Here is a 14944-nt window from a genome sequence, read left to right as displayed (position 1 = left end):
CTCCAGGGTTGTTTTCTTCTTATTGATGTATGTATCTTTTAGTAGTTCTTTTGGCAAGGATCTGACGGTGCTAAGTTCTTTTATTCTTTGTAGATCTGAAAATATGCTTATTTTCCTTCTCTAGAATGGCAGTTGAGTACAGAATTCTACATTATGTTATTTTCTTTTGGTATTCTGAGGCTATTACTTTCCATTGTCTTCTGTGATTTATTATTCTTGATGAAAATGTCAAAAATTTGATGGTTGTTCTTTTGTAGGTAATACTTTTTTCCCTCTGGTTGTTTTTATATTTTTCTTTATCCTGATAATTATACAGTTTCATTGGTTCTGCTTAGTGATTAAAATGATTTTTAAATCAAGGATCCATGCCTGGCTTCAATTCTATAAAATTCTCCACCGTTATCTCTTCAAACATTGCTTCTGCCTTACATTTCTATCCTCTCCTGTGGGAACTTCTAATAGATATATGGTGGACCTTCTCCAATCTATTCTCTTTTATTCAATTTTTCTTTCATATTTTCCATCTCTTTATTTTTGTGCTATATCATGTTATTTTTTGTTTTATCATCTGATTCACTAATTCATCAAGAATTTATTCAACTGTGTCTAATATACTCTTTTATCTAATTGAGTCCCCCCCAAACTTTAACTTTGCTTTATTTCATATCCACCTGTTCTTAACACATAATTATCGGCTTTTGTTTTATTATCTCACATTGTTTTATGGCTATTGATCATAGTTTAAAATAAGCATGTTTAAAATTCTCAAAATTAAAATCTTTTATTTCAATTTCTTTAGGTGTGTATTCTCCTGTTTTGCTGCTTTTTGTTTGCCTGCATTTTGACTACCTCTCTTGACATAGGTTTGCTCTTGAGCTTTATAATTTTTTTATTTGAGAAAGCTCATTTTGCATGAGAGGTGTTTTGTTTTATTTTTTCCATCCAAAAACATATCTGTTCTCAGATGATTTGGAAGTGGCCTCAGTCTGGCTCAAAGTCCATTTCAGAAGTAGATCTTTCGCTGGCAACTTAAAAGTTCTTGTTCCATGGAGATATTTCAGTTCTGTTCTCTAAGTCAAAGAATGGCATCTTCCAAGTTTTTAGCTACTGTTGTCTTTGCTTCCTCTCTCTATTAACAACAATTAGCAAATTTCTTGTTTTCTTTTTTTTTTTTTTAAAGATGACCAGTAAGGGGATCTTAACCCTTGACTTGGTATTCTCAGCACCATGCTCTCCCAAGTGAGCTAACTGGCCATCCCTATTTAGGGATAGGGACCTGTGGCCTTGGTGTTATCAGCACCACACTCTCCCAAGTGAGCTACGGGCTGGCCCCTAAATTAGCAAATTTCTAACCATAATCCTAGACAATTGCTCAGAGCTTTTTTCCCATCTTGGTTCACAGATAGGGCAATAAGGTCCCAGTTCCTTGCTTCATTCAAGCAGATGAGATCTACTGGCCTGCTACATGTATAATACATTCAGTCCCTATTCCTTTATAGAAGTTGAAATTCCAGCCCCCATTGTCCATGCCTTAATTCTCCCTGGACTATAGCTTCAGTTGTGTATCAATGCTTCATTTCTAGTCCACAAAGATCTTTAATATTGTTTCTGGACACAGCTACATATTTTTAGATTTGTTTTCCACCATATTTTGTTTATCCTTTCTATGTACTTGAAATGATATGGAGAACAGAGAGGCTTCCAAATTTCCAAATATACTAACACTGACCTTACCTTCTTGACTGGTAGTCGTTGGTACTTATATTTAAACAACCTTGAGATAGCTGAAAAGGACTCATTCAATATACAATAACCTAGAAAGAGAGAACTTAGACTTTTTTTTTTAATGTGTTATGAGTTTTGTATACTTCATAGACAGTTTTAGATCAAGAAAATATTCGCAAGTTTCCTAGTTTTGAGTAGTAAAATTTAAAAATATGTACATGTTATTTCTTAATAAAAATTAACATCAAAAGTGGGAGGTCATATTTAAAGTTTATTAAAGTAAGCTAATTACTAACAGTTTGAAATATATTGATAAGTAGATAACTGCAGGTCATAAGTTCCCTAAAAGCTTATCCATGAAAAATAGACTACAAAGTTCTGGTTCTGCTGAATGAGCACTATGAAAAAAAGGTGGAATATTTCTCTATTTCACTTTAGATAACAACATTTAATTTTAAATTGTTTATTTTATTTAAAATAATTTGATTTCCCTTAAAATCACAGCCACAGGGCACCCAAGACATATATGCAAGAATTGCAACTATAACACTGAGGCAGTGTTTCTTGGAGTTGGAGGGAGGACATTCTCTAGAGAGAATGGCCAGAATCACAGGGACAGGGAGGGAGACTTTCATACTATGTATGCACTACAGGATTCTGATACTCTCCCACTGGCGGAGGTGTGGGGTGTATGTTCTTCCAAACCACCGGTGTCTATAAATCATTACCTTAGTGATCTACTGTTAACTGATCACATTCATATCCCTCAGGAGAAATGAGATAGCAAAAAGATTAAGAGGCTCTGTTCTAGGGCTTGTGTTTACCACAGTTTCTAAAAATCACAAGTAACAAAGAAAAAAAATGTTTATTCAGTTTGGATTGAGGAAGAATGAACCATTATAAAGCAAAGATGGAAAAAGAACAGAACTCAACAATGATGTGGAATAATTTTAATGGACTCTAGCAATGTCCCAAGGTGTGGAATATGGAGAACTTATATTCAGAATCTCCTGGGATATCAGTTAAAATGCAGACTCCCCATTTCAGGTCTACTGAGTCCAAACCTCCAAAAGTGGGGCTGCAAACCACATTTTTAAAAACATCCCGAGTTTTGAGACTTAACAGCTAGAGAGACAGACTGATAATCACATTTTCACTAACAAATCCAGGGAGAAAGAAGTACTATATCTGAAATAACACTCAGCTTTCTATTCTTGATAGGAGCCTGCAATATTACACAAACTGAGTAAAAGTTCAAATTTTTACATAATATTTGGTGAAATGAATTTACTTACGTAGTTGAAGATAGAATGAATATAACAGTTTCTCATTCAACAAGCCAATTATGAAGATACTTAATAAGCATCATGATTAAGAGTGGCTTGGTTCTGAACAATTTATTTCAGATGACCTAGGTTATGTATGATCCAATCACAATTTATCCCTAATTTAAAAAATAAAAACTGTTCCTGAGTTTAAACAAATCTCTCTGGATTACAATGGATATTAAATTTGTTTGACTTTTAAAACCATCAAGCACAAATTTTACAGATTTTTCCAAAACAAAAAAAAAATGCTTCTTAAGAACAAATAATGACCTTCTTAAAACCAATTTCAGAATGAGATAATAGACAATTTTAAGAATATTTTTAACTTTTGGTTTATAGAAATTACGGTGTGAACAATATAATAAATGTTTCACTAATTTTTTGTTTATTTGAGGACTATATAAAAATAATCCAATATATTACCCTAAATCTAAATTTCAGATTTCTGATAAACAATGTTGAATGCAAAGGATTTTATAACTGAGACTTTCTCTCTGGGGCATACTAATTCTCCCAATAAAAGAGAATGCAAAGTAACTATCTGAAGAAGAAAATCTATTTTCACCTAAGATATTTTTTTAGAAATACCATATGGAGAGAATACTAAGGAAACAAACTATATAATGCATATCTCTTTTTATTGGGACTTCATAATCTTTTTTCAATTGAAGAGGACTTCTTTTGTCACAGGGTCTTGGAACTTCTTGGCTGGAATTCAGATATCCAGAGTTTTTGTTACCTACAACATCTATTCTTTATGTAGTAGCTTACAAGCATCAAAGGCCACCCTCACCTGATGCTTGGCCGGATCTATGCCCTCCAAAATAGTCTTCATGTCCTCCTGCTTGTCCTGCGAAAGGAAAAAGAAGAACTCACGGATCTTATTCCAAAAACAAAAATCACATTTGGCCATGAAGACCTTGTGACTGGTACTTCAGATGCTGGGCTTTGTTAACTCAGGGTCTCCAACTAAAAAGATTCTCATCTGTAAAGACCGTAATCTCATGAGCAGAGTATGAATTTTTTAAGGGTATGATTAATGTGGTTTTCTACCAGTAAAACTTCAATATAAACATTGGTATATGCAGAATTAATTCTGCTGAATTATTTGAACTCATGCCTTTGACTTAAAATACAACTAAAGCCATAAAAATAAGAGCAAGATTTAAAAATATCTAACCAAGGAAAATAATGAAATCAAGAGATCTGGGAATATCAGAAATTGGGGGGGGGGTAAGGAAAATATTGTGAGATAATTAAATAGTTACATAGCCTTTTGCCTCATTATAAATGTACTTAGAGCTCACACTTTTCAACTAAAACAAGAATCTTCAAAGAACCTGAGAGATGGAATATGTATTTTCTCAAGATCTAGACTCCTGACAGAGAGAAACTACTTGAAGGTGAGACAGAGATACAATTGAGGAAACAGTAATAAGCTTTTCAGTCACTGACCAGAGTCAACTAAGTCTCTAAATAAAAGAAACATGGTCTAGAGAAGGCTTCACTCTAAGTCATTACAATATTCTAAAGTGCTTACCCTAAGGGGACACATGCTCCTATGGTACAGATTTAGTAAGAAAGTATCCTGAGACAACTACATGATTCAAAGAAGACCACTGTCAAGGTTTACTTCCTCTCTCTGCACGCCCCCCCAAAAATATTATTTTCCACAAATAGCAAGCCACATTCAAATATGAATAATATGCACAAAGTATTTAACATAGAATGTATCAAGAAGTTTCTACAAAAACAGAAACAGAATAAAATTTTAGTCAAATACTCCCCTATACTTTCAAATAAATTAAAGAGAACATGGACTCTTAAAAATAGCTAAAGTGAGATAACAATAAGGAGATTTAAAAGTGAATTGGGAAAGTAGAATAAACTAAATAATAATGAAACCATGAAAACCACATTAGAAGCAGCAACATGTATACAGAAAAAAATAGTAACCTCGATGACAGTCTTAAGAAAGAAACAATACAGAGGAAAAGGAAAAGAAAGATAATAATTAGACACAAAGATAATACAAATAAGGGAGATCCAAGATATGTATAGTAAATATACCAAAGGAAGACAACAGAATAGAAACAGAGCAAAGTTACAATAGAAGGAAACTTTCTTTTTAAAAAAGAAAAAGATGACGATGACCTAAAATCTTCAGAGAGACATCATTCGCTATTTTCCAAGTAAAACTAATGTAGAATAATCAGCACAGACATATCCTGGTGAAATCATAGATGTTTTAAGTATAATGAAAGAATCTTATTATAATCCAGGCAGAAAAAGGAGTCACTTACACATAATGGGGAATATTCCAGCAGGCTTTGGCAATATTCAGTACCAGAAGACAGTAGCACAGAGGGTTTAAAAATTTTGATGGGAAAAAACATGTAATTCAATAATTTAATATATGGTTACATTCACTTATAAATACAACATACAGTACTCAAAAATGCAAGCACTTGTGAACTTTTTTTTTTTTTTTTTTTTTAAAGACAACGGTAAGGGGATCTTAACCCTTGACTTGGTGTTGTCAGCACCACACTCACCCAGTGAACTAACCGGCCATCCCTATATGGGATCCGAACCCGTGGCCCTGGTGTTATCAGCATCGCACTCTCCCAAGTGAGACACAGGCTGGCCCCATGAACTCCTTTTTTGAGGGGAGAATAAATTCAAATCAAATACCAGTGCCATCTAGCCAAAAAAATGTAAATGTTATAACCATGACAATGTTCAAAAACTCATAAAAATCCTATGGTAGAAGATGTATTAATTTCCTTGTCTTTCAGAATGGAATCAATAGATACTGTCTGAATATTTGATTTTAAAAAATAAATTTGATTTTTAAAGAAATTAACAAAATATTTCAAAGTCTGCATTTTTAAATGATGTCTGAACACTCTTCCACAAAGTAACTTTATCCCTGTGTTTTCTACAGTTCACCGAATCTTTGGGAGCAACTAAATAGGGTTACTTGGAACAGTGTAAGAGAATTTTTTAGATAAAGCAAACATAGGGACTATGATCAGAGATTAGAAAATCAAATCATTTCTAAAAAGAGAGAAGGAAGGAATGAAAGAGAGAAAGAAGAAATCTGTTCATGTTTATGAGAACGTGGGGAATCAGGAGATTTCAATTGTTAACAGAAGTATGGACTGGTTCACCATTTTTGAACAGTTTGACAACAGGTATCAAAATTTCAGAGATGGACCCCTGATAATCAGCAATTTCACTTCTAGGCATTTATCCCTATAGATATATTCATGAAAATAGAAAAGACATACAAATGTGCTTAATATTTACAGTAGCACCATTTGTAATATTTAAAAACTGTAACAACCCAGATATTTATGAGTAGATAAATCATTAATAAATTATATAGAATACTGGGTACCTGTGAAAAATCCTATATATAGGAACTGACAAAGAAAGATGTCATATTAATAAGAAAAAAAGTTGCAGAACAGTTATGTGGTAACAAATGCATTCACATAAGAAAAAGACATAGAGCCACATATATAAAATATATATATTTGTGTGTATGTACTTACACACACAAGTATATGTATATTTGGGTATACAGAAATGTCTGTAAAGACACACAAGATATTGCTTAAATTTTTTAAAAAAATTATAAAAAAGGGACTGGTCTACATGTTCTCTTTTATAAGATTTTTACAGATAATAAACTGATTCTTGAAAATTTTTTCTTTCTAAGGAAAGTCCATATCAAATCTCATTTAAAAGGAAATAAATTCCAAGAATAAGAACCAGAGAGTGCTAATGTATCCATGTCCAAATCACCTAGTTTCCAATTGCTCAGCTATTCTAGGAAAATGTCCAATGTAGTTCATTCAGCCAGCAGAATACAGTCCAAGCAAAGCAACCAAGGTCAGAGAGCTTACTTTATGGTTAGGGATGAAAGTCAGTGATAGACTACTATTACATATTCAAAGGAACAAATTTCCTCATCAGTGCAAAAAGTGCTTCAACTTTTATTAAAAAGCTAAAGATAATAAAAATTTATACCCCATAAATATGTACATGAGGTGTCAATTTTAAAATAAAATAAAATAATGGGCCGAGCCCGTGGCGCACTTGGTAGAGTGCTGCGCTGGGAGCGCGGCAACGCTCCCGCCGCGGGTTCGGATCCTATATAGGACTGACCAGTGCACTCACTGGCTGAGTGCCGGTCACGAAAAAACGACAAAAAAATAAATAAATAAAAATAAAAATAAAATAAAATAAAATAATAATAAACTTTTAAAAGCCACAGTGAACACTAAAGAGAAAACCACCGTAGTAAAAACAAAAACTCCATTTCAGTAAGGAATGATACAAACAATTAACATGATAGCAATGTTTCTTTCAATATATGTGACTTTTCATCATACATACATAAATTATCTCTGGAAGGATACAACAAATGAACAACATTCATTACAAGCGAGGAGGGAAACTGGGTGCCAAGGAGACACACTTTTATACTTTGTGCCTTTTGAACCATGTAAATGTGACTTTGAACCACATAAATAAGCAATTTAAAAATAAGAAAAAAATATTTCTTTCAATTAATTATAAACTTTTATTCCAGACAAAAATTTAGCCACAATAATAACTGATTAAAATAACTAATTGGCATAGGACCAACTATTGAGTAATATGGCAAAGACCCCACAATTAGTGTTCTGTGTGATAGGTATAATGTCCAGCATATTTCTTAAGGTTGGTTCTATTTATTTTCTCTGATTCACTTCATCTAAAACAGATTCTTTATGAGCATAGAGAGAGAAACCTAAATTCTACTCCATGGCCTTGGATATCCTCTCCCTCTTCTACTCCTACTTCCAAGGTGGCAAACATCTTAAAGTAAAGTGGTATTCTAAATTCCTTGTCTCTAGCTGAACATTGCTTATGTACACTAGGTAGTCAAAACTGTAAAAAAAAAAAAAAGAAAAAGAAAAGAAAAGAAAAAGAGAAAAGAAAAGGGGCTGGCCCGTGGCTCACTTGGGAGAGTGTGGTGCTGATAACACCAAGGCCACGGATTCAGATCCCTACATAGGTGATGGCCAGTCAGCTCACTTGGGAGAGCGTGGTGCTGAGAACACCAAGTCAAGGGTTAAGATCCCCTTACCGGTCATCTTTTAAAAAAAATAAAAAATAAAAAAATAATTAATTAATTAATTTTTAAAAAATCCTTAACAAAGGAAACTTCAAAATGTTTGAAGGTACATAAGATGAGAACAGGATACAACACATTTATTCTGCTTATTGTAATAAATTTTAACTACAGTAAGAAGATCCGAACCCAGCACCACACTCTCCCAAGTGAGCTAACCAACCAGCCCCCTGAGAGAATATATTTTTAACTAACTTTAGTATTACATAAGAGAAGAGAAAATTGTTTATTTAAAACAAAAATCAATGTCAAGAAAAATCTTTCCACTTTTTTGACAATATTTAAGTAGGATAAAATACTAAGAGGAAAAAAGATAGAATGGAAAAGATAATGATTTAGCATTATAATGCCAGATAATTCTTCATTGGAGTAGCCTTGGCAAATTAATGTGCATTTTAGGGATTAATAACTTTTACTATTAAAACAACCGGTAAAATATTTTATAATAAACTAAATCTGCTAATTGTTCATTTTAAATAACCCCCCAAAATAATGTTTGGGGTAATTTATGATCTTGTATTTGCAAAGATTTTAAGAGATAGAATAATTTATACAGCACTATCACCGTTATTAGTGATGATTAATTACATCTTAAAAATTCAGTTTCTTCAAGAATTTCATAGTACTTTTCACATCTTTGGACTAACAAAGCACTCAAGATCATCTAATCCATCTAATACCTCCAGTCGGGTAGTTGGGTTAACTTGCTCACTAGAAACTGTAATATTTCTTCAGCCAGATCAGTAAAGATCATCTGGTCCCTCATAAAAAAAGGAAGATGAGGAGGAGGAAGAACAACAACAAAAGAAGCCTAGAGAATTTAAGTGATTTGCCCAAGGACACCCAGAAGAGCCAAAGTAGGAATCCAAGTTTCATATCTCCCAGCACAGGAAAAGGCACTTTCTACTATGCTGTGTTGTCTTCTGTCCAGATCCTAAATTACTAATACTTACATGACCTTGGTAAAACAGTCCAGAAGATAATACTAAATTCCATTTTATAAACAAGAATAGCGAGGCAAGTGTCTGCTTAAAGATCAATAATTTGGTAGCTCTGATGAAAACTTAGGTGCCTTTTCTAATGTTCAGTAGCATCAGTGCTTTCTAAACAACTATGTGTAGCCTTTATCATTCATTAGACTTCCATTCAGATATAGGACTATATAATGCCTTCCATGGGCATTTCTTTCCTTTAGTAGATCTACTCTGATAAGCACTTGTCCACTGTTCCCTTGACCCTGGTGTTACAAGGCTGTGCTCTAACCAACTGAGCTAACTAGCCAGCCCAGTAGATCTACTCTGAATAGTAATGCAGGCCTACAAAATGATAAATTGGATCACAAAATCTCATTATAAGAACATAACTAGAATGTCTTTGCTTTCTCTAATATCTATGTTAGTTGTTTATTATAGGAAACACTCCTTGAGGTCAGAACATGCTGATCAGTTATACTATGGTATACCTCTTCTAGAAATGAAAGACAGGCTAAGGAACTGGGGACAAGGAAGGAATACTTATTTATCTGATTTATATATTGCTCTTTCTCCTATTCTAACTTTATCTTTGTTGGCAAAAATATGTGAAGGACATTTTATAGATGACAAATGTTTCTTCTATCTTAACAAATGTATCAAAGATTTAATGCTGAAATTAACATGCCATGATGAAAAGAGAAAGATTATACCATTTCCACAAATGATTTGAAAAACACAAACACTCACCAAATCAAAACACCTCTAACATGTTAGCCAACACAACGTTCCCACCTAAATATAAATAACTGTCCATACTATCATTAGGGCCTTTAGAAACTCTGACCTGGTGCAGTCATCCTTCACTGACAAGAAACATATCTGTAATAATAAAACGGTTGGGCGTGGAAGTCAGGAAATCATGGACATCAAAATAGACCAAAATTAACAGAAAGCAAGAAAAATAAAACAGCAGAATAGTGTCTTATAACCCAAACTATACTGTTGAACAGTTAACTACCATCCTGATCTTGAGAATTAATAGTGAAGGTGAGGGCTGGCCAGTTAGCTCAGTTGGTTAGAGTGTGGAGTTGTAACACCAAGGTTAAGGGTTCAGATCCCCTTACAAGAAAGCTGACAAAACGAAAAAAAAAAAAAAAAAAAAGACTTTGAAAGGGACATTTATTCTCTACAAGGTCAAGGGTTTGGATCCCTGTACCAGCCAGTTGCCCCCCCCCCAAAAAAAAGCGACAGTGTGCTTGAGGACTGTGGTAAAAGAAGTCAAACCCTAAGTGCTTTGGCTGAAGTAAGCTATAGAGATGAGAACAAGTATGAAATATTAAAGCTCTGTTTCCTGGTCCAAAGACCAGTAATTGAGCAAAATAGCCAAGAGTAATGTAAGACACCAGAGCAGTGGCCCAAAGACTAAAGAAGTTGGTCAACTTCAGCTTTTAAATAGTGTTTACTGGTTATTTTTGGTCAAGCAGGTCAGTAATAATTTTGTAAGAACACTGATAATGTGAAAAATCCTTTTCAGAGAAACAAGATTAAGTGGTTCCCAAAGGCTTTTTAAAAAATATTTCTTTTAGATTCTGTGTACTACAGAATGCTAACATGTTTTAATAAAAATTTTCTTACAATGGGTTTATATCATATTATACCTGTAATCACACTAAATGCTGAAAACAAAGCCGGGCCCAATAAACAAAGATGCAGGAATAATCTTTATTTCAATATAAAATGATTCCTATTATAGTAATAATGAGAAACACAGCAAGAAGATATGGATTTGGCCATTTGTTCAAGGCTCTCTACATGTACAGAAGGCTCTATGCTTATAAAGTAATTAAAATGTTTTGCATGTTAAAGAGGGAGAACTTTCAAAAAATTCTAGAATTAATGAACAATTTTATTTCATTTAATTTCTTTTTTCAAAAAGAACATTTCACATGGCCGATTTAAGAATAATAAACTAGTCCAAAAGTTTTAAATAATGGAATTATTATTGAAATTTATGCAAGCTATCAGTGAGCCAAAATACAATCCATATTCTCTAAATATAATGGATATTTAATGTGCTTCTAACTACAAATATCTATAAATATTTTTAATTTAAAATACATACATACATATATATATTTGGGGGAGGGGGGGGCTGTTGGCCAGTAAGAGATTGAACCTTGGACTTTGGATTTATTCAGCACCATACACTAAACAACTCAGCTAACCAGCCAGCCCTAAAATATTTTTAAACTAGAGAAAATGAAGTTTCAAATAACTTTCAAAAATGCAACTAAAACATTCAAAAATTTTGAAGATCTACCTGAAAATGCTCAAGTATGCCATCAGTTCTGGTTACAAATTTTTAAAAGCAATAAATAAGAAAATTTCTAGATGTCCTTTAAAACTAAGTTCTAAATTATGCCCAGTCCACATTTAGAATAAAAAAGTCCTAAAAGTTCTTACTTTCACCTCAAGAAAGACAACCAAATTGTTGCATGGAAATATTTTTAAGTCATAATTAATATATTAAGTGATTCTGGTGCCAAATATTTTAAAGAATGAGAAACGACAGTTTTTAATCTCCTTTAAAAAGAAAAATATACTATCAAAACCTTGAAGGTGTGGCAAAAGTTAAGTTCTTAAATCTAACAAAGTATAGAAGTTGGTCCACACTGTGTTCCAAAGATCGGCAAACCACTGGAGGAAATTACCATAGCCCCAGATACTAGGAGGCAGCAGCAAAGAATGGAGGATGAGTAAGATGGTAATGCTTTGTAGGTAAAGCTAGTAAAAATTATCAGTCACTTTTTCTCAGGACTCAGAGACTGATCTAACAGCTTTATTCTCTGACTCTTCCTGTTTTGAAACAGGACTTTTTCTTTCCTCTGGCCTATAGTAAAGAATGAAATTATAAAATTTATTTCTATGCTTTAAATATCAAAATTATTATACTTTCCCATACTTTCTACATTTTCTATGAAGAACAGTATTGCTTTTATATCAGGAAAAGAACTAATATTAAAACTGAAATATGTCTCCACAGATAGCAAAAGCACGGAGTAGGCAATGTATTTTTAAAGTTAAAATCAATATGAAATAGTTCAAGAAAAGAAAAAGAAAAAAGCTATGCACATGAAGTAATTAAATCTAATAGCATTCATTATAGTGAAAAATGAAAAGCAAGTCAAACATTCAATAATTAAGTGAATGATTATGGTTCATCAACTTGATGTAATTTATGCAAGTCATAAATATAGAGACTATGTAGCAGTATGAAAAAGATAATGACAGAGGACACAGTGGAAAAAATAGAAAAATGTATTATACTATGACTATAATTATGTGTAAATATGAATGCAAAAATAGATTGCAAAATAGAAAAATAAACAATTACATTAGAATAAAAGCATTAATTACCTTTACAGTTAATAATTAAGATATGTATTTATCTGAGCCATTTTTGAATCCTATATTTTGAATGTAAATAAATATGATAATTCAAACAGTTCTGTTCCTTTAATGCAATTCTTCTAAGGAACTGAATCATAAACACTCTATTTATCTAATTCAATAAGACTAGTAGACTAAAAATAAAACATTTAAAAATATTTCATAACAGATTTTTCACTCAATTAAAATCATATGGTTTTGCTGTACATTAGAGCATACTTAACAGATAGTTCCTTTTTCTCCTTTTCAATATTTTCAGAAGAACTCTCAACAAACAAGGTAAGAGAGTGACTTTGTTGTAGAAAAATGGAAAAAGGAAGAGAATCCAGCTAAAAATTCAGAGGATAAGATAATTAAACTTTGTTCATAGTATCTAAGCTTTTATGCTCTATCCTATTTCTTCAAGTGATGAAATACTTTCATTCCTAATTTTTATAGATGACCCAAAACAACTCTAAAAAAGGAAAAACATATAGAAAGCAGTTGGAAGACTGAGACCTATTTAACATATCTCTCTGCCATAATTCTCAGAGAAAAAAAAAATGCACCTCTTAGAAATTTTAACTGACAGGGCAGATACTGATAAATAAGAATGAATGATAGTGTTATCATTACAGTATTTAGTATTAGTAAAAATGATAATAAATAGCACAATCACTATATATTTATTTTAGTCAATAAGTATTTTCTAACAATGTTCTCAGGTATGTATTTGGGAACATCTGTTATTGGAAATGATTTTAAAAGGCAATACTCGCAGTTTTTTCCTAAGTAACTGAAACTAGTAAAGCTAATTCTCTACGTTTATAGCTGTGTATGTATGTCTCACATAGATTTTTAAGAAATACATAAGGAATTCTTGGAGAAACTCTAGAAAGCAGGACCCTCACAAAATTTTTATTAGTCAAAGCACACATTTCAGAAAGAAGCATGAACCTTTATTTATTTATTTATTTATTTTTTAAAGATGACTAGCAAGGGGATCTTAACCCTTGACTTGGTGTTGTCAGCACTACGCTCTCCCAAGTGAGCAACCAGCCATCCCTATATAGGGATCCGAACCCGTGGCCTTGGTGTTATCAGCACCACACTCTCCCAAGTGAGCCATGGGCCAGCCCAGAAACATGAACCTTTAAATCAAATATTATTTATAATTTTCCATAGTTTTAAGGATTATTACACATATTTGAAATTTTGAAAATCCTACACAGAAAATACTAAAAGAATAGAATGTTGTAATAATGTCAATAGGAGGATAATTAACAATAGTAGCTTTGTTTTTAAATGTTTAATCAGAGAAATAACAGAAATCACTCCAAGTGATATGACATATTATTCTACTCTGTGAACATGTTATTGAATTTGTGATATGTCTAACAAAGGGCAGCTTAAAAAGTACAGGAATGTCAAATGGAGGTGGGGTGAGAGGAAGAAACAAAGTGATAGCTTTACCTAGGAAAAGAAAACAACATGCCCTATTCAACACTAAGTATTTTCAAGTACATTTAATATATGCAACAGCTAGAACGAGTAGCTAAGCTTTTTTAAAAAAGCAATTTTATACAAAATACACAAACAATTGATCTTTACTAGTATTTTCTAAATGTTTAAATATAAATAAATATTACCATTCATCCCAAAATATTTGAAATTAAAAAATAACTTACTAAATCGGCCCCTGCTTGAAGTAAAACATCTGCAACATCTGTATGTCCATTTTCACAAGCATAGGTTAAGGCTGTGTCTCCTGTTGCTGTTGTAGCATGCACATTAGCACCTAGCAAACAAAAAAATCATATTTACTTTGTGAACTGTAAAATTATATTAAATAGTCCAATTTTGCAATCTGGTGAAACTGAAAAATTCGAAATGTAAAAATATCAGTATGCATTTTAAGTATCCTAATTTTCCTTCAAATACGCTTTATAAAAATACTTTTGGCCACACAGAAAAGAACTAAACCAAACAACTTTAAAACACAGTAATTTGCCTATACATCACTAGTAAGATACACCCTAAAGAATCAAAGAGTTGCCAAAAACAAAAAACATTAAACAGTTTTCAGAAATCACATTGGTAGTAGTGTGTGTTTGTATCCTGAGACAGTTCTATGGATATTGTGGCATAAGTCAAATGAATAATTATTTCGTGAGAACTGAAATTTTTGGCATGTTTAAGAGAAAGCACAGATATAAGATAGTTGAGCTTAAGTAAAACCCCTGTGGTTCTGAATTGGAAGTATTGACATGAACTCATGATATATTTTATCTGCAAGAAAA

The 14944-nt window shown here is 32.5% G+C and overlaps 1 protein-coding gene across 4 annotated transcripts in view; it reads right to left on the bottom strand.

Annotated features, from left to right (window-relative positions):
• ANKHD1 (ankyrin repeat and KH domain containing 1) overlaps positions 1-14944 on the bottom strand; it is a 119290-nt gene that overhangs the window by 51878 nt on the left and 52468 nt on the right. For 2 of the 4 annotated variants that reach the window (XM_063088177.1, XM_063088176.1), the window contains exon 10: positions 14333-14442. In XM_063088177.1, the coding sequence (XP_062944247.1) occupies positions 14333-14442 (110 nt within the window). Of the gene's footprint in view, positions 1-3727; positions 3904-14332; positions 14443-14944 lie in introns of those variants that run through there. The other 2 variants (XM_063088174.1, XM_063088178.1) reach the window with 2 other exon arrangements.

This window comes from Cynocephalus volans, chromosome 2, assembly GCF_027409185.1.
Source record: "Cynocephalus volans isolate mCynVol1 chromosome 2, mCynVol1.pri, whole genome shotgun sequence".
In the NCBI taxonomy this organism is placed as follows: domain Eukaryota; kingdom Metazoa; phylum Chordata; class Mammalia; order Dermoptera; family Cynocephalidae; genus Cynocephalus; species Cynocephalus volans.
The sequence above is the reverse complement of the archived record's forward strand: the minus strand, read 5'-3'. Positions and strand labels throughout refer to the sequence as shown.